The sequence below is a fragment of the Neomonachus schauinslandi genome, chromosome 16, assembly GCF_002201575.2.
Source record: "Neomonachus schauinslandi chromosome 16, ASM220157v2, whole genome shotgun sequence".
Classification (NCBI taxonomy): domain Eukaryota; kingdom Metazoa; phylum Chordata; class Mammalia; order Carnivora; family Phocidae; genus Neomonachus; species Neomonachus schauinslandi.
In genome coordinates this window covers 23,234,784-23,254,509 of record NC_058418.1, presented here as the reverse complement: position 1 = coordinate 23,254,509, position 19,726 = coordinate 23,234,784, and the positions used below count along the sequence as shown (strand labels likewise).

Sequence of the window (19,726 nt, the reverse complement as noted above, 5' to 3'; positions counted from 1 at the left end):
CAAATTCGCCTGATAGTGGGCCTTAGACAATTATTAATTAAATAAATGAATGAATTTTCAATACTCGACCTTAGGCCCACACCCTAAATCAGATGTCTGTTACAGTCCCTCAATGATTACCGTTGCAGACATCTTTATTCTTATTTTTTTTTTTAAGATTTTATTTATTTATTTGAGAGAGAGTGAGAGAGTGCACGAGAGGGGGTAAGGTCAGAGGGAGAAGCAGACTCCCCACCGAGCAGGGAGTCCGATGCGGGCCTCGATGACGGGACTCCAGGATCATGACCTGAGCCGAAGGCAGTCGCTGAACCAACTGAGCCACCCAGGCGCCCTACAGTTGCAGACATTTTTAAAAAGTGTATTAAATACCAGGACCTGCGTAAGCTCTTTCCCTTTCGCCTCTTTCACTCACGTTCTCTTTCCTCCCGGGGAGAGGGCGTGCCCAGCACCACGACCCGCCCTATCTGTGCATTCGTTGGCCAAACCCGACGCCCGTTACTGCCGAGTCCCGCCCAAACCACGCCCCCACGCAGTCCGCAGGGCCGAGAGAAGGCGTGGCTATTGTGCCGTTGGAAGATTCAGACGGTCTCCTCTCGTGAGAATCGGGACGTGCCCGAGGACCCGCTTGGTGCGGGTGGGAGCGCGCTCCGGCGCGAGAGGCCCGTGGCCGCTGCGGGCGCACGCCCTGCCCCTCCCCCTCTCCGGCACGCAGGTTCCGGATTAAGCCTCCGTCTGACCAGCGGCGGCCGGGCGGATGGACGCTGGGCCGCTGAGGTACGAGGGGAGGAGCGGGAGCTGCCGCCGCGGCTGCTGCTGCTGCTGTAGATGAGCATGTCTGCAACTCGAGCCAAGGAAGTGAAGATGGCCACCAAATCGTGCCCCGAGTGCGACCAACAGGTGGGCGCCGGGGGCCGGCGGGCCGGGTGCGCGGGCGGGCGGACGGGCGGCCGTCGCCGGCGGCCGTTGGCTGTGGAGAGGCCGCCTCGCCGGGTGGTCTGGCCCTTGGGCTCGGTGGCCACGGTGGGAGCCCGGTGGGAGGCCGGGCTGAGCCGAGGGGATGCCAGGGAGACTCCCGGGGTCGCAGTCCGGCCGGTGCCCACCTGGCGGCGTTAGCCGGGCGACTGTGTGTGTCCTGCGGCCCGTGGCGCGGGAGGGAGGCGTGGGTTTGTCTGGAGCGGTCGGGGCGCCCTGTCCGAAGCCTCCGAGAGTCGCCCGGCCGGCTCTGGGTGACAGCGGCGGGAGTGCGGGGGCAGTGGCCTAAGTGGACGAGCACGGCCCCTTCAACCCCCTTCTGCCCCGACGAGAATGCCCAATGTGCCCGACTCCGAGTCCAGGCTCCTGGCTCCTGGCTGCGAAAGCCGCTCCTGCCAGGCAGGGCTGCTTTGTTCCCATTAGATGTATACTGTGACAAAAAGGGCCGCAGCGATTATGATATTTTCCTTTTAGATGTCAATAAATTGGTGATCTTAATATGTCTTTTAATACTTCATATAACCCAAATAATCATTACTTTGTTCTAAATTTTTGATAGAACACTGCTGAAAAGCCCTACTTTTCTAAGCACTCCCCTCTTAAAATGGTATGTATTTGTCTAAGTTTTTAAAAAGATGAGTTTGCCATTCCTACCTGTGCGTGGTTTCTTGAATTTTTAATATCAGCTTTATAAACTAATTTCATGAGGTCATTCAATGGCTTTGTGACCACCAGTGGTCTAGGGTTCAGCTAGCCATTCAGGCCTACCCTGCGCCCAGATACAAACACTGCATGTAATCAGAACAGCATCAGAATTGTGGTCAGTAAGGATCCTCACAGCATACTAGGGGCCTTCTCTGCCTCCCCAGATGACAGCTCAGATGTGAAAACAAAACGGTGGAGTGGTTGCAAGACTTAACCATGGCTTAGAAATTACATGTTTCTTAGCCCAGGAGTAAGGCCTTTGCTTCCAAGGTTTTGCAGGGAATGGCATGATTATATTTTTTGTACTTAGGGAAGCCTAAAACTATGGCTTCTCACCTCATGCCTTCCAGTCCAGATGCCAATTACGGGCCATTTTTACCATAAGCAGTATTGTCTAATAATATTATTTGATTAGGCTGCCAGGGTCAGAGTGCTAGACTTAACCAAAGGTCTTTTTTTTCCTCAGGAAGGACTTTTGTTAACCCTTTACTAACATGTCATAATCCCTTGAAAAAAAATTTTTTTTAAAGATTTTATTTATTTGACAGAGATAGCAAGAGCAGGAACACAGCAGGGGGAGTGGCAGAGGGAGAAGCAGGCTTCCCGCCGGACAGGGAGCCTGATGTGGGGTTTGATCCCAGGACCCCGGGATCATGACCTGAGCTGAAGGCAGACGCTTAACCGACTGAGCCACCCAGGCACCCCCGCCACCCTTGAAAATTTTTTAACTGTTTCCTTGGTCTATAAAATTTGGTTGTTATTAACTAGAAAAAGTAGAATTCATTTGAAACTCCTTCAATTAAAACCATCTGTAAGACATCTTTTATGCCATAATGCAGTGTCTATCTTTTCAAAATAATTCCCTCTTTTTACTTTCTCTCCCTTAGTTAAGAGAAATGTACTGCCTCCTCTAAATATTTCACTCAGCAGTGTGTGTAGTTTTCATTGTACAGATTTTGTACATATTTTGTAAATTTATCCCTATGAATTCAATTTTTTGGATGCTGTTGTGAGTGGAATTGTTTTTCGTTTTATCAGTGTTCTTTATGTATAGAAATACAGTTGATTTTTTTCATTGTGGTAAAAATAAAATTCACCATTTAAGCCATGTTAAAGGGTCTATTTCAGTGGCATTAATATATTTACAGTGTTGTACAACCATCACAACTATCTAATTCCAGAACATTTTTATCACTCTGAAGTGAGACTTGTTTCCAATAAGCAGTCACTCTCAGTGCCACCCTCTTTCCAGCCCCTAGCAACCACTAATTTGCTTTCTGTCTCAGCCTTCATAGAATTGAATGGAGTTCAGGCCTTGCTCTGAATTAGGCTTTGGCTTAAGGGAATGTTGTGGCTTGTTTGATCTTTTTTTATCCAGACCACTAAAACTTTCTGCATATCAACTATAAGGCTGTTTCACTTTCTTATCATTCGTGTGTTCGCTGGAGTAGCACCATTTCTTTCAAGAAATTTTCCTTTGCATTTATGTTTGGCTCAAGAGGCCTAACTTTCGGCCTTTCTTGGCTTTTGACATGCCTTTTGTACTGAGCTTAATCATTTCTAGCTTTGGATTTAAAATGAGAGATGTGTGCCTTTTCCTTTAACTTGAATACTTAAAGGCCATTGTAGGGTTATTAAGTGGCCTAATTTCAATATTGCTGTGTCTTAGGGTACAGGGAGGCCTGAGGAGAGGGAGCTAGATGGGGGAATGGCCAATTGGTAGAGCATTCAGAACACACACATTTATTAAGTTTGCTGTCTTGTATGGGTGTGGTTTCATGGCACTCCAAAACAATTAAAATGGTAACATCAAAGATCACTGATCACAGATCACCATAACAAAGATAATAATGAAAAAGTTTGAAATATTTCAAAAATTAACACAATATGACAAAGACACGAAGTGAGCAAATGCTATTGGAAAAATGGTGCTGACTACTGGGTATTTACCTCAAAGACACAGATGTAGTGAAAAGAAGGGCCATATGCACCCCAATGTTCATAGCAGCGATGTCCGCAATAGCCAAACTGTGGAACGAGCTGAGATGCCCTTCAACAGATGAATGGATAAAGAAGATGTGGTCCATATATACAATGGAATATTACTCAGCCATCAGAAAGGATGAATACCTAACTTTTGCATCAACATAGATGGGAATGGAGGAGATTATGCTAAGTGAAATAAGTCAAGCAGAGAAAGTCAATTATCATATGGTTTCACTTATTTGTGGAACCTAAGGAATAGCATGGAGGACATTAGGAGAAGGAAGGGAAATATGAAGGGGGGGAATCGGAGGGGGAGACGAACCATGAGAGACTATGGACTCTGAGAAACAAACTGAGGGTTTTAGAGGGGAGGAGTTGGGGGGATGGGTTAGCCTGGTGATGGGTATTAAGGAGGGCACGTATTATGTATTATATGCAGCACTGGGTGTTATACACAAACAATGAATCATGGAACACTACATCAAAAACTAATGAGGGCGCCTGGGTGGCTCAGATGGTTAAGCGTCTGCCTTCGGCTCAGGTCATGATCTCAGGGTCCTGGGATCGAGTCCCGCATTGGGCTCCCTGCTCTTTGGGAGCCTGCTTCTCCCTCTGCCTTTCTCTCTCGCTCTGTCTCTCATGAATAAAAAAAAACAAAAAAAAAAAAAAAAAAACTAATGATATACTGTATGGTGACTAACATAACATAATAATAAAAAAAATCGTATCATAACAACAACAACAACAAAAAGGAAAAATGGTGCTGAGAGACTTCCTCCACGCAGGGTTGCCACTAACCTTCAATATGTAAAACCCAGAGTATCTGTGAAGCACAATAAAGCAAAGTAATAAAATAAGGTATGTCTGTAATTAAGTCTTCTCTCTTTTTTTTTGTCTCTAGCAAAAGGCTTGTCAATTTTTTAAAATTTTTATTTATTTATTTATTCATGAGAGACAGAGAGAGAGAGAAGCAGAGGGAGAAGCAGGCTCCTTGCAGAGCAGGGAGCCAGATGCGAGACTCGATCCCAGGACCCTGGGATCGTGACCTGAGCCGAAGGCAGATGCTTAACTGACTGAGCCACTCAGGCGCCCATGGCTTGTCAATTTTGTTCATCTTTTTTTTTTTTAATTTAAAATTTTTTTTTTAAAGATTTTATTTATTTATTTGAGAGAGAGAGAGAGAGAGAGAGAACACATGAGAGGGGGGGAGGGTCAGAGGGAGAAGCAGACTCCCTGCTCGGCAGGGAGCCCGATGCGGGACTCGATCCCGGGACTCCAGGATCATGACCTGAGCTGAAGGCAGTCGCTTAACCAACTGAGCCACCCAGGCGCCCTTAATTTTGTTTTATTTTTATTTTTTAAAAGATTTTATTTATTTGACAGAGACACAGCGAGAGAGGGAACACAAGCAGGGGGAGTGGGAGTGGGAGAAGCAGACTCCCCGCTGAGCAGGGAGCCCAATGCGGGGCTCGATCCCAGGACCCTGGGACCATGACCTGAGTTGAAGGCAGACGCTTAACGACTGAGCCACCCAGGCGCCCCTTGTTCATCTTTTTTAAAGAAACCAACTTTCGTTTCATTGATTTTCTTTATTGGTTCTCTTTTTTCTATTTTATCTCTAATCTTTATTTCCCTCTTTATGTTGGCGTGGGTTTAGTTTGCTCTTCTTTTTCTAGTTCTTTAAGTTATAAAGTTAGATTGTTGATTTGAGATCTTCTGTCTTTCTTTTTTTTTTTTTTTAAAGATTTTATTTATTTATTTGAGACAGAGAGAATGAGAGACAGAGAGCATGAGAGGGAGGAGGGTCAGAGGGAGAAGCAGACTCCCTGCCGAGCAGGGAGCCCGATGCGGGACTCGATCCTGGGACTCCAGGATCATGACCTGAGCCGAAGGCAGTCGCTTAACCAACTGAGCCACCCAGGCGCCCGAGATCTTCTTTCTTAATGTAAGCTTTTACAGGTCTATAACTTTCCTCCTTAGCATTGCTTTCACTGTGTCCTATGAGTTTTGGTAGGTTGTATTTTTGTTTTCATTCATCTCTAAGTATTTTCTAATTTTCCTTATGATTTCTTTTTTCTTTTTTTTTTTTTAAGATTTTATTTATTTATTTGACAGGAGAGAGACAGCGAGTGAGGGAATACGAGCAGGGGGAATGGAAGAGGGAGAAGCAGGCTTCCCGGCGAGCAGGGACCCCGATGCGGGGCTCAATCCCAGGACCCTGGGATCATGACCTGAGCCGAAGGCAGATGCTTAACGACTGAGCCACCCAGGCGCCCCTTATGATTTCTTTTTTAATCCATTGGTTATTTCAGAGTATGTTGTTTAATTTCTAAAATTTTTTGAATTTTCTAGTTTTACTTTCTGTTGTTGGTTTCTAACTTTGTCATGTTGTGGTTGGAAAAGTTACTTTGATATCTGTCTTAAAAAATGAACTTGGGGGGCGCCTGGGTGGCTCAGTTGGTTAAGCGACTGCCTTCGGCTCAGGTCATGATCCTGGAGTCCCGGGATCGAGTCCCGCATCGGGCTCCCTGCTCGGCAGGGAGTCTGCTTCTCCCTCTGGCCCTCCTCCCTCTCATGCTCTCTGTCTCTCATTCTCTCTGTCTCAAATAAATAATAAAATCTTTAAAAAAAAAAAAATGAACTTGGGGCACCTGGGTGGCACAGTCGGTTAAGCATCCGACTCTTGGTTTTGGCTCAGGTCATGATCTCAGGGTCGTGAGATTGAGCCCCATGTTAGGCTCTGCGCTCAGCGTCAGGCTCTGTGCTCAGCATAGAGTCTGCTTAGGTTTCTCTCTCTCTCTCCTTCTTCCTCTGCCCTTTCCCCCTGCTCTCTTTCTTTCTCTCAAATAAGTAATTCTTTAAAAAAAAATGAACTTTAATTCTTACCTGTGCCATATACAAATAATATTTCAAGATAGATTATAGACCTACATGAAAAATTTTAAACTATGAAACTTCCAGAAAATACAAAAAAAATCTTTGTGAACTTAGGCAATTGTTTGGTGTTATAACACCAAAAGTATGGCCGATAAAAGAAAAAAATGATAAATTGGACCTAATCAAAATTAAAACTTCTGTTCTTTGAAAATCACTATTTAGAAAAAGGAAAGAAGACACAAACAAATAACCTTTGCAAAGCATATATGTACTAGAGGACTTGTATCCAGAATATATAAAGGGCTCTTAAAGGTTAATAATAAGAAAACAAACAACTCAATTAAAAAATAGGCAAAAATTTGAATAGACACTTCACCAGAGTAGACTTACAGACAACACATAAGCTTATAGAAAAATGCTCAACATCATTAGTTATTAGGGATATGCATATTACCATAGTGAGACCCTACTACAATAACTAAAGTTAAAAAGAACATACCAAATATTGATGAGGATGTGGAGGGACATTTCTTTGGGAAATAGTTTGGCAGTTTTCTCAAAAAGTTAAACCTACCATATGATCCAGCCATTTCCACTTTTAGCTATTCAAGAGAAAAGAATGTGTGTGTGTATATATATATACGAAGACTTCTGCATGAAAGTTCATAGTAGCTTTATTTGTAATAGCTAAAACTAGAAAACAGTCAACATGTACAGATGAACTGTGGTGTATCTTCACATGGAATAATATTCAGCAATAAAAGGAAAGAACTTGTTATATGCAAAAACATGGACAAATCTCAAAATAATTATGCTAAATGAAAGAAGCTAAACAAAGAGCATGTACTTACGATTCTATTTACATAAATCTCTAGAAAATTCAAACTGATCTGTAGTGACAGAAAACTGATCAGTAGTTGCTTGGGGATATTGAGGGGGACGCTAAGGAGAGGTAGGTGGGTAATGACAAAGGTGTATGAGGAAACTTAGGGATGATGGATATATTCACTATCTTGATGCAAATCTACCTTCAAGTAACTTATTGCTTAGTTGAAGAGACCACATAAACACTTCAGAAATTTAATAAATAGTGAAATAGTAATATATTTTTTTCCTCTTTTCTCCCTCCAGGTTCCTGTTGCATGTAAATCTTGTCCCTGTGGTTATGTATTTATTAATAGGAAACTTCTAAAAGTAAAACACTCAGAGAAATCATCACCTTTTACAGGTAATTGAGAGAGTTTACCACCTTTCTGTTTTTTTATGGTTTCCATTATATAAAGTTAAAATTAATTTTTTGTGAGTTAAATTTTTGCTGATGAATTGTAATACTAAAATCTATTGAAGTGTATCTTTGGTTTTTACTGGGTACAATAAGTCATTTACGTTGATCTTTATCCAATTTATTTTTTTTTTATTTTTTATTTTTTTAATTTTATTTATTTATTCATGAGAGACAGAGAGAGAGAGAGAGAGAGAGAGAGAGGCAGAGGGAGAAGCAGGCTCCCAAGGAGCAGGGAGCCCGATGCGGGACTCGATCCCAGGACCCTGAGATCATGACCTGAGCCGAAGGCAGACGCTTAACCATCTGAGCCACCCAGGCGCCCGATCTTTATCCAATTTAAATGTTAACTCCTTTACTGATAAATTTTTTAACAAATTTTAAGGAGAAATTTTAATTAGAAAATGTTAATTGGAAGAAAGGGAACCTCGATTTTAGTATTATAATTTTTTTTAAGTACCAGTTATTTTTTTGATTCACTGATTTAGACTATCTAAAAAATTGCCCACTTCCAATTTTGTTTGAGTTTCTAGCTTTATTCCTATTTTTTCCTATGATAAAATCACATGTTGTAACAGTAGTCAACCCAAAATGGTAGTAGTTTTATTACAAACAATTACTGAGGGCCTAACATATGCCAGGTACTATGTATCTTGGGCATACAGCAATAAATCTACTTCCAAGACAGGTTCAGTACTGTCATAGTGGTTGAAGACATATGCATAGGAATACACATATGGGATATACAGGGAAAATAGCAGCTAGTAATAAGTGCTGGGTAGGAGATTAAAATAGGATACTGTCCTATAGGTTAACTGGAAGGCTACTTTTGATTGAGTGGTCCAGGGAATGCGTCTCTGAGGAGGAGATATTTTATAAGTTATGAATGGATGAAGGGGCTAGACATATGAAAACCAGGGAAAGTAAATTCTAGGCACAGGGAATTTGAAGAGTACTTTTTTTAACTTGCAGAAGTATATATCTTAGCATTAAAGCTAGTATCTTATTTAAATGGGGAAATGCTACAGGCATTTCCATTCATATTAGGAACAAGGCAAGCATCCTCTCTATCTTGACTACAGTTCAGCATTATGTTAGAGGTAAATTAGCCAAGGCAATTAGATAAGAGAAATCAGTAAGAGGCATAAAAATGGGTAAAGAACAAGTAGGACAATATCTCTTTGCAGATCATGTATAGCTGGACTCCAAAGAATTAATAATAAAACTAACTCATACAGTAAAAGAATTGAGTGAAGTATCGGGATTTAAAATTAACATACAAAAATCAGCTTTCATATATAGAAATAGCTTATACTGAACATAATGTTAGAGAAAAGCCCATTTACAATAGCAACATGGAGGGTTAAATGTTTAGGAATAAACTTAATAAGAATGGCCTAAAACCTATACAAGGAAAATTTTAAACACTCCTAAAAGACACTAAAGCAGATGTAAGCAAATGGTAAAGCATCCCTTGTTCTTGAATAGGATGATTCAACATAAAGATGTTAATCCTCCCAAGTTAATTTGTAAAATCAATGCAATTTTAATAAAAATCCTAACAGCTTGTTTAATTGAGTCAGATAAGCTGATTTTAAGGTTCATATGGAAAAATAAACATGCAAAAATAGCCGGAAAAGTTGTCAATTGACTTTTAGTGAAGGTCTAAGGAAATTAAATGGGAAAGAATAGTCTTTTCAACAAATGGTATTGGGATACCGTGCTGGATATGCAAAAGAATGAAGTTGGGACCCTATCTCATGCCATACATAAAAATTAATTCAAAATATGGGGTGCCTGGGTGGCTCAGTTGGTTAAGCATCCAAGTGTTGATTTCAGGTCAGGTCATGATATCAGGGTTGTGGGATCAAGCCCCGTGTTGGGCTCAACATGGAGTCTGCTTCTTCCTCTTCCTCTGCTCCTCCCCTGGCTCATGCACTCCCTCTCACTCTATATCTCTAAGATAAATTTTTTAAAAATCTTAAAAAAATTAATTCAAAATAGATCATAAACCTAAGTGTAAGAGCTAATAAAACTATAAAACTCCTAGAGGAAAGCGTAACAGTAAATCTTAGTTACTTTGGGTTAGGCAATGTTTTCTTAAATATGACACCCAAAGCTCAAATGACATAAATAAATAAGTAAATAAATAAATAGGGCTACATCAAAATTTAAAACTTTTTTTTTTTTTTTTGCTGCAGATGGTATCAAGACAACTCACAGAATGGGAAAAATATTTGCAAATCACATCTGATAAGGGACTTGTATCCCTAATATATAAAGAACTCTTACTCCTCAATGATAAAAAGAGAAATAACCCAATTTAAAAATTGGGCAGAGGATTTGAATGGAATTTGTCCAAAGAAGGTATGCAAATGACCAGTAAGTACACCAAAAGATGTTCAACGTTATTAGTCATTAGGGAAGTGCAGATCAAAATAATGAGATACTACTTCACACCACTAAGATGCAATAATAAGAGAAAATAACAAGTATTGGTGAAGAAGTGGAAAAGTTGAAACCCTCATATGCTGCTATTAGGAGTGTAAAATGGTGCAGACACTTTCAAAACAATCTGCCAGTTCCTCAGATGATTAAATATAGAATTATAATATGATCCACAATTCTACTCTAGGTATAAATTCAAGACAGTTGAACACAGAAGTGGACACAAAAACTTATACATGAATATTATTAGCAGCATTATTCTAATAGCTAAAAAGTGGAAACAGTCCTGATATCCATCAACTGATAATATTATTTGACACTAAAAAGAAAGGAAGTATTGATATATGCTACAAAATGAATGACTCTTGAAAGTGTGCTATGTGCAAGAAGCCAGTCACAAAAGATCACATACTTTATGATTCCAATTATAGAAAATGTCCACATAGGCAAATTTATAGATAATAAATAGATTAATGGTTTAGGGCTTGGAAAGGGATGGGGGGAGAGTGGGAAACAGTTGTTAATGGGTACAGAGTTTCTTTTGTAGAAAAATGTCCTAAAACTGGATTCACAATCCTGTGAGTGTACTAAAAACCACCAAATTGTACGTTTTAAATGGGTAAATTGTATGGGATGTGAATTATATCTCAATAAAACTGATTGTATTTTATTTATTTTTAAAGATTTATTTATTTATTTTAGAGAGAGAACATGAGCAGGAGGGACAGAGGGAGAGGGAGAGAGAATCTCAAGCATACTCCATGCTGATCACAGAGCCTGACTTGGGGTTTGCCCTGAGATCATGACCTGAGCCGAAACCAAGAGTTGGATGCTTAACCAGCTGTGCCACCCGGGTGCCCCAATAAAACTGATTTTAGAAATAGCCAGGAAAATACTGAAAAAGAGAAACTATCAGGGTTGGATAGCCCTACCAGTCATTAAAATATATTATAAAGCCTCTGGGGTGCCTGGCTGGTTCAGTCGGTAGAGCATGCAACTTTTGATTTCAGGGTTGTGAGTTCAAGCCCCACATTGTATGTGGAACCTACTTAATTAAAAGAAAATAAAAAGTATATATATATATGATAAAACCTCTATAATTAAAACACTGTGGCATTGGCAGGGACAAATAGACCAGTGGAAAAGAATAAAAAGTGCAGAATTAGACCCAAATTCATACGGAAAGTTAATATATGACAAAGGTGGTATTTCAGATCACTAGGGTAAAGTTAGACCTTTTTTTATTGTGGTAAAATATATATAAATAACATTTATCATTTTAACCGTTTGTAAGTGTACAATTCAGTGGCATTAAAAACATTCACAATACTGTGTCTCCATCACTGGTATTTTACTTAAAACTTTATCATCCCCAACATAAACCCTGTACCCATTAAGCAGTCTCTCCCTCCCCACCCCTGCCCTGCCCCCAAACACCTCTCCGCAATCCCTGGCAATCATTCCTTCGTATCTCTGTAAATGTGCCTATCTATTCCAGGCACCTCATATATAAGTGGGACCATACAATATTTGTCCTGTGTCTGGCTTACTTTATTAAGCATAATGTTTTCAAGGTCTACTCATATTGTAGCATATATCAAAATTTCATTACTTTTTATGTCTGAATAATTACCATTTTAGGTGTATGCCACATTTTTTAATCCATTCATCTGCTAATGGGCAACAACTAGGGTTGTTGTAATGAACATTGGTGTATAGATATTTGTTCAGACCCCTGGTGTCAGTTCTTTTGGATATATACCTAGGAGTAGAATTGCTGGGTCATATGATAGTTCTGTGTTTAACCTTTTGAGGAAATGACAAACTGTTTTCCATAGTGGTTGTGCTGTTTTACATTCCCACAAGCAATGCACAGGGGTTCCAATTTCTCATATTCCTACCAAAATTTGTTAGATTTTCCTTTTTTTTTTTTTTTTTTTCAGAGAGAAAGTGTGTAAGCAGGGGTTGGAGGAGGTGGGGAAGGGCAGAGAGAGAGAATCTTAAGCAGGCTCCATGCTCAGCAAGGAGCCTGTCGCGGGGGTCTGTCTCATGACCCTGAGATCATGACCTGAGCCAAAAATCAAGAGTCAGATGCTTAACAGACTGAGCCACCCAGGTGCCCCCGATTTTTTTTTTTTTTTTTTTATTGCCACCCTCGTAGGTGTAAACTGTTATCTTACTTGACATGCATTTCCCTAAAGACTAACAGTGTTAAGCATCTTTTCATGGGCTTATTGGCCATTTGTATATCTTCTCTGGAGAAATGTCTATTCAACTCCTTTGCCCATTTTTAATTGTGTTGTTTTGGTTGTTTGTTAAGCTGTAGAAGCTCTTTATATATTTTCAGTATTAATCCCTTGTCAGAAGTATGATTTGCAAGTATTTTTTTGCCATTCTGTAGGTTGTCCTTTCACTTTTTTTTTTAAAGCTTTTATTTATTTGTCAGCACAAGCAGGGGAACGGCAGGCAGAAGCAGAGGGAGAAACAGGCTCCCCACTGAGCAGAGAGCCTGACATGGGACTCGATCCCAGGACCCTGGGATAATGACCTGAGCTGAAGGCAGATGCTTAACCGGACTGAGCCACCCAGGAGTCCCTTTCCTTTCACTTTCTTGATAGTGTTCTTTAATGCACAAATATCTTAATTTTGATGAGGTCCAACTTATCTATTTTTTCTTTGATTTTTATTGTTAATTGTGTTAACATACAAAAATATGAAATTTGCCATCTTAGCCATTTTCAAATATATAGTTCAGTAGTGTTAAGTAGTTTCACATCTTTGCTATCAATCTCCAGAACTTTTCTGTCTCCCGAAACAAACTCTATAGCCTTAAACAACTCCCATTCCTTCCTTCCCGCTGGCCCCTGTTAACCTCTATTCTACATTCTGTCTCTAAGAATAGGACTATTCTAGGTATGTCATTTAAGTGGAATCATACAGTATTTGTCTTTTTGTGACCAGGTTATTTTACTTAGCATCATGTCTTCATGGTTCATGTATGTTGTAACATGTGTCAGAATTTCTTTTCAAGGCTGAATAATATTCTATTGTATGTAATTACTATGTTTTGTTTATGCATTTATTGGTTGATGGATACTTGGGTTGTTTCTACCTTTTGGCCTCTTGTGAATAATGATGCTATGAATGTGGGTGTATAAATACCTCTTTGAGACTCTGTTTTTAGATCTTTTGGATATATTCTCAGAAGTAGAATTATTGGATCATATGGTAATTCTATTTTTAATTTTTTTGAGAAACTAACATAATTGTTTTCCATAGAGGCTTGCACCAATTGTGCCCAAGGGTTCCAATTTCTCTTTATCTTTGCTAATACTTGTTTTCTCTCGTTAGTAGCTATCCCAGTGGGTGTGAGTTGATAATCTCACTGTGGTTTTGATTTGCATTTCCCTAATGATTAATGATGTTGAGCATCTTTTTAAATCCTTGTTGTCTTTTTTTTTTTTTTTAAGATTTTATTTATTTATTTGACAGAGACAGAGACAGCGAGAGCAGGAACACAAGCAGGGGGAGTGGGAGAGGGAGAAGCAGGCTTCCTGCTGAGCCGGGAGCCTGATGTGGGACTCGATCCCAGGACCCTGGGATCATGACCTGAGCCGAAGGTAGTCGCTTAACCAACTGAGCCACCCAGGCGCCCTAAATCCTTGTTGTCTTTGTGTATATTTTTGCTGGAGAAACAGTTATATAAGTCCTTTGCTCATTTTAAAATCAGGCTATTTGTATTTTTTTGTTGAGTTGTAGGAGTTCTTTATATGTTCTGGATATTTACCCCTTATCAGATAATGTGATTTGCAAATATTCCATTCTGTAGGTTGCCTTTTCACTATTGATTGTATCTTTTGCACAGAAGTTTTAAATTTTGATGTAGTCCAGTTTACCTGTTTTTTTTTTTTTTTTTACTTTTGTTGTTATATTCATTAAATTGTTGCCAAATCCCAATGCCATCAAGATTTTCCTCAATGTTCTCTTTAAGACTTCTGTAATTTTAGTTTTTACAATTAGGTCTCTGATCCATTTTTTTTTTTTAAGATTTTATTGATTTATTTGACAGAGAGAGACACGCGAGAGAGGGAACACAAGCAGGGGGAGTAGAAGAGGGAGAAGCAGGCTTCCTGCAGAGCAGGGAGCCTGATGCGGGGCTTGATCCCAGGACCCTGGGACCATGACCTGAGCCGAAGGCAGACGCTTAATGACTGAGCCACCCAGGTGCCCCTCTGATCCATTTTTGAATTAATTTTTGTATATGGTATAGGTTATGGTCCAACTTCACACTGCGTGCAGATACACGGTTTTCTCAGTACCATTTGTTGAGAAACCATGTTTTCCCATAATGGTCTTGACACCCTTGTCGAAAATCAGTTGACCATATGTGTGAGGGTTTATTTCTGGGCTTTCTATTCCATTGGTCTTGTTTGTTCTTATGCCCATACCATATTGTTTTAATTATTGTGGCTTTGTAGTAAGTTTCAAAGTTAGGAAGTGTGAGTTCTCCAACTTCATTCTTTTTCAAGATTATTTTGCAAATTAAAATAATACCTATCAATGGCAAAAATTTAAAAATATGACAGTGTACTTTGTTGGTGAAGCTGTGGAGAAATGGGCACTCTCGTACATTGCTGGTGAGAATGTGAGTTGTTATAGCCCTTCCAAAGGGAAATTTGGCGATACTTAAAAATACTACATATGTATTTATTTACTTTTTGACCCAGCAAGACCATTTCTGGGACTCTACTGTTAAGATACACCTCCAACAATATAAAAATACATACATCACTGCAGCAATGTAATGCAATGTAACTGGAAAATATTGGAAACAGTCTAAATGCCCATACATAGCAAAGTGATTAAAGTGTGGTAAATCCATTCAGTGAAGTAATGGAGCTGTAAAAAAAAAAAAAAAAGAGTGGTCTGTATCAACTGATATGGAGTGTTTCTGAGATAATATACTGTTAAATGACAAAAGTAAAGCACAGGAGTAGCTATAGTATATGGTCTTTTGTGTAAGAAAGCGATATAAGACAGTACACGTGTATCTGCTTATTTTTGTAGAATCAATACTGGAAGGATAAACTGGAAACTAAAGTGATTATTGGTAACCTATAGGGGGTAGGTGGGAAATGGGTGAGGATATTGGAACTCTGGGTATCATGAATGAGGAAGAAATGACATTAGGGGGGATGGGGAAGAAAAGAACTTTATTCCAAGTTGTTTTGGAAAATAACATCTTGACTGTACTGTTATGGTAAAGATAAAAAGAACTGACCAGGTTATTTTGGTAAAGATATGGTAAAGATAAAAAGAACTGCACATTAATGCTGTAATACAGCATTTGTAATATAGTCAGTAAATATATTTGTCACAAGGGCATAGATTTACAGTTCTGAAACTGCCTTATGTATGTACTCAAATTGAACAAATAGGTAAATATGTTTGGACAACAAAAACTGGATTTCTAACACATAAAGAAAGGAGAAGGCTAAAATGAACTCTGGCGGGTTGGTTTTGGAGTCTGAGATATCAGTATATGTATCGGGTTACTTTGCATATGTTTCCTAGCTGTGTCTACTGAGAGTGACTAAAAGGTATGATACCCCAGCAGTAATGAACAAACCTAGGATCCAGTTTTTTATTTCCGATTCTCCACTTCTTGGAGAAGTGGTTGATTCCAGGACTGAGACAGAAAATACTAAAGGTGCCTGGAACACCTTGATGTGTGCCAGGTAACAAAGTGCTTAAAAAAAAAGATTGGGGGTGGCGCCTGGGTGGCGCAGTCGGTTAAGCGTCTGCCTTCAGCTCAGGTCATGATCCCAGGGTCCTGGGATCGAGCCCCGAATCGGGCTCCCTGCTCCATGGGAAGCCTGCTTCTCCCTTTCCCACTCCCCCTGCTTGTGTTCCCTCTCTCGCTGTGGCTGTCTCTGTCAAAAAAAAAAAAAAAAAAAAAAACTTAAAAAAAAAAGATGGGGGATAGTGTTTGAAAGAACATGGGAGCCAAACTAAAAGAATTCTAATGGCCAAAGCTGGAGCAATTTGAGCAAAAGAAATAATGAAATCATTGGATTATAATCCATAGAATAATAAAGTAAATATCCATGAGTCCATACTGATAGAGACATAAAAAGGGGAAATGAACAGTTCTCACTTATAGTAGAATTCCAGTTAATAACTGTGGAAGGATGGATGGATTGAGGGAAGTAAAAAATAAGCATTAGCTAAACACAGTAATAATTGTTGCAGACAACATCCACCAATTGATTGTAAAATTAGTGAGTGAAAATTTGAGGAGAAGTAAAATTTTTAAAGATTAAAAGTATGTCCCCCAAGATCTTCATTAATCACAAAGGGAAATATAGTAACTTTACTGGGATGAAACCTGCCAAAATTTATCTTAATCAGTGATCAAGGTGCACATCACAATAATAAAACATATTCACGTCTTGAGACCCATGATAGAGAAAGGATACATCATTTCTTTGTATTCTTGCCAGAAATGTATAACCTTAGTCCAATCATCAGAAAACATCAGCCAAACCCAAATGAGATATATTTGACAAGGTAAAGCAATCGGTACTCTGAGAGTCAAGGACATGAAAAATAGGGAAGCCCAATGCATTGTCAGAGATTGGAGGAATCTAAGGAGATGTGACGACTAAATATAATGTGGGAGTTTTTTTCTTTGACAATGGTCTGTTCTTGCCAAATGAAATCGGTTTTCTTTGTTTCCTCTTTGAATATTAAAGGCATGTTTTAAAATATCTTATTTTGTCTTAAAATGTCTCTGTTTCAGATTGTTCCATTATTTGTATGTAGTTCTGAGATATGAATTCTATTCACGTGTCCCTTTACCACTGTGCTTTTTTTTTTTGAGTGTTTCCCACTTTTTTGCGCTTGGTAAATTCTCTTTTGCTTTTGGATTTGGCTCTGTATTAAAACAAGTTTTGTTTTTCGGTTATATCTCAACTAGCATGTTGGAAGTGGAAGAGGTGACTTCTTGCATTAATTAAATCTACTATATTGATGGGAAACCTCTCCCCTATTCCTATTCCATTTACAAACAATAGGGTAATTACATTCAGTGTATTAGGGGCTAAAATAAAGCTACTCACTTTCCTACTATTTATCTTACACTTGCAGTATATGTTTTTGTTTGTTTTTTGGTAACAGTATATTATAGTTAAGGTCAGAATTTTTTTTCTGCTTTCGTAATAGAAGATTATCAACTTATTTGAAATAATTTAGAACTCAAATGATGGTAGAAAGGAATAGAAACCTTTTCCCTTTCCACTTTACTATCTTGGAAGCATAGGGGAGGAAAAAGGCAGACAAGTTACTATTGGAGGAATATATACTTATAAGGGGCTGGAATTAAATTTAGCTGCTGAAAAGAAAAACTTCCCCCTTCCTACCCCAAGGTTCCTCCCAAACATTGTCCAGATTTAAATTCTGCTGAATTAATCCCTCCCTCTCTCTCTCTTTCTCCCTCTCCTTTTTAACCCTTTGGTAGGTTTAGGGCACATGTATGTAATGTTGTTTTAAAAAGTGCACTGGGCAGTGGACCCTAGGGCCATTTAGAATACGTGACTGCCAGGGGAAAATGGAAGACAGTTCTTTCATATACCTGAAATATTATTTTTATTCATTTATACCAAAATTAACTGCCCAAGAAGGTGAAATAGGCAAAAGAAGAAAAATTCCATAGTAAATAAGGATTTAGAAAACAAAGAACTTGTGAAGTAGCAGTCATTCAGATCATGTGAAATAGGGAAGAGGAAGACCTACAAATACTTCTGTCAGAAAACATCAGAAGCAAGTATTTATCAACCCATTATGGGAGCATTTTTTTCCAAGCATTAAATTGATCTGAGATCTTAATTTGATAGTGCTGAAAAAATTGTGTGGCAGGCATTGAGTTTGTAGATTTAAAAGCACAACTCATATTTTAGTTCAAAAGTATTTCTTTTATGGTAATGCTTATAAAATCACTGGAAATTGTATTCCTGCTGTAATGTCATCGCCTGATATAAACTGATGGCAGCAGAACACAGTGATAAAAACATGTATCCTCCAGATTAAATTGCTGATATTTGACTAGTTGAAACTTGACCATGATTGATAAAGTTGATATCAGGTCTATTTTCAGTTGTGTTGTTTAGTATTCATAATGATACTATGGTCTTCAGTTTCCTTTGATGGTTGAATTTTTATTATTTATTTCTTCCACAGAAGTGAACAGTACCATATCTTTGAAAGATTTGAGAATACTATTTTTATATGAATTTAAACTAGGACATAGTGCAGCCACAGCAAGTAGAAACATCAATTCTGTCTTTGGAAAAGGCTCTGTTAGTGAAAGGACTATCCGGTGGTGGTTTGAAAAATTTCGTTCTGGGGATCTGAGTCTGAAAAATGAGCCTCGAGGGAGACCCAAATCTGTTTTAAATGAAGATCAGTTGAGAGCCATGGTGGAAGCTAACCCCAAAACAGCAATTCGAGGCCTTGCAGCAGACTTAGGAGTTTCTGCTACAACAATTTCTCGACACCTGGCTGCAATAGGAAAGGTGAAAAAGTTGGACAAGTGGGTAGGTAACACCAACTGATGGATAATCATAAACTGAGATATTTAGAGATGTGCTTATTCCTGAAGATTTAAAAGAGCAGAGACCTATTTTGGAGAATATCGTAAGCTTTGACAAAAAATGAAAGTGGTCTGGACAATGGTTGGATGTTGAAGAAGTTCCCAAACGTGTTAAAACCATCATTGCAACCAAAAAGAAGGTTCTGGTAACTGTATGGTGGTCTGCAAAGAGAGTATTTCATTACTTTTAACTCAGGCAAAACAGTAGCATCTTATTGTCAAGAAGTTGAAATTATGTATCAAAAATGGATCTAAAAGCACTCTGCATTGGTTAGCAGACATGGATGGACATACACTTTTCCATGACAACATTTGATCACTGAAATCCCAGACCACCATAGGGAATGACTGCATTGGGCCAAGAACTTTTGCCATATCCATCACACTCATCTGACCTTTTTTCAACAGATTAGCACTCTGTCATCATTTGGAACTCTAAGAAACAGAACATTCTCTAATAGAGAACAGTAATTGAAGGATTTGAATAAATTTTAACAATGCTGAATTTTATAAATATATAGTATTTGGAGAAATTTATCATTGGGGGAAAGCAGTTAATGCTAACAGTGCATATTTTGGTTGAATAAAACTTCTTTTCCTGAAAATTACAACATTTTCATTTTTATATAAAGGCAGTTTCATATGGCTCAACCTAATACCTTCCCAGATCCTGGCAGAACATGAAGACTCTAAGATATGTAATGTACTGGAAAACTACAAGCTGCCCCTGAGTTTTGGGCTTCTTCATTGGAGGAATGTGGAACAACCCAGAGTGTAGGTATGTGTGAAAGATGCTTAGGACTCAG

At 39.0% G+C, this 19,726-nt stretch overlaps 1 protein-coding gene across 2 annotated transcripts; it reads left to right on the top strand.

Annotated features, from left to right (window-relative positions):
* The first annotated feature begins 596 nt into the window (after positions 1-596).
* Positions 597-19,525, top strand: LOC110593610 (histone-lysine N-methyltransferase SETMAR-like). 2 transcript variants are annotated; one of them, XM_021704893.1, is made up of 3 exons: positions 597-897; positions 7,672-7,768; positions 18,509-19,525. In XM_021704893.1, exons 1-3 carry the CDS (start codon positions 826-828, stop codon positions 18,880-18,882), a joined length of 543 nt encoding a protein of 180 aa, XP_021560568.1. In that variant the 5' UTR covers positions 597-825; the 3' UTR covers positions 18,883-19,525. The 2 variants fall into 2 exon arrangements, 1 of the variants encoding a protein (XP_021560568.1); XR_002481164.1 differs by lacking the exon at positions 18,509-19,525 and adding an exon at positions 10,024-10,039.
* Positions 19,526-19,726: the final 201 nt, after the last annotated feature.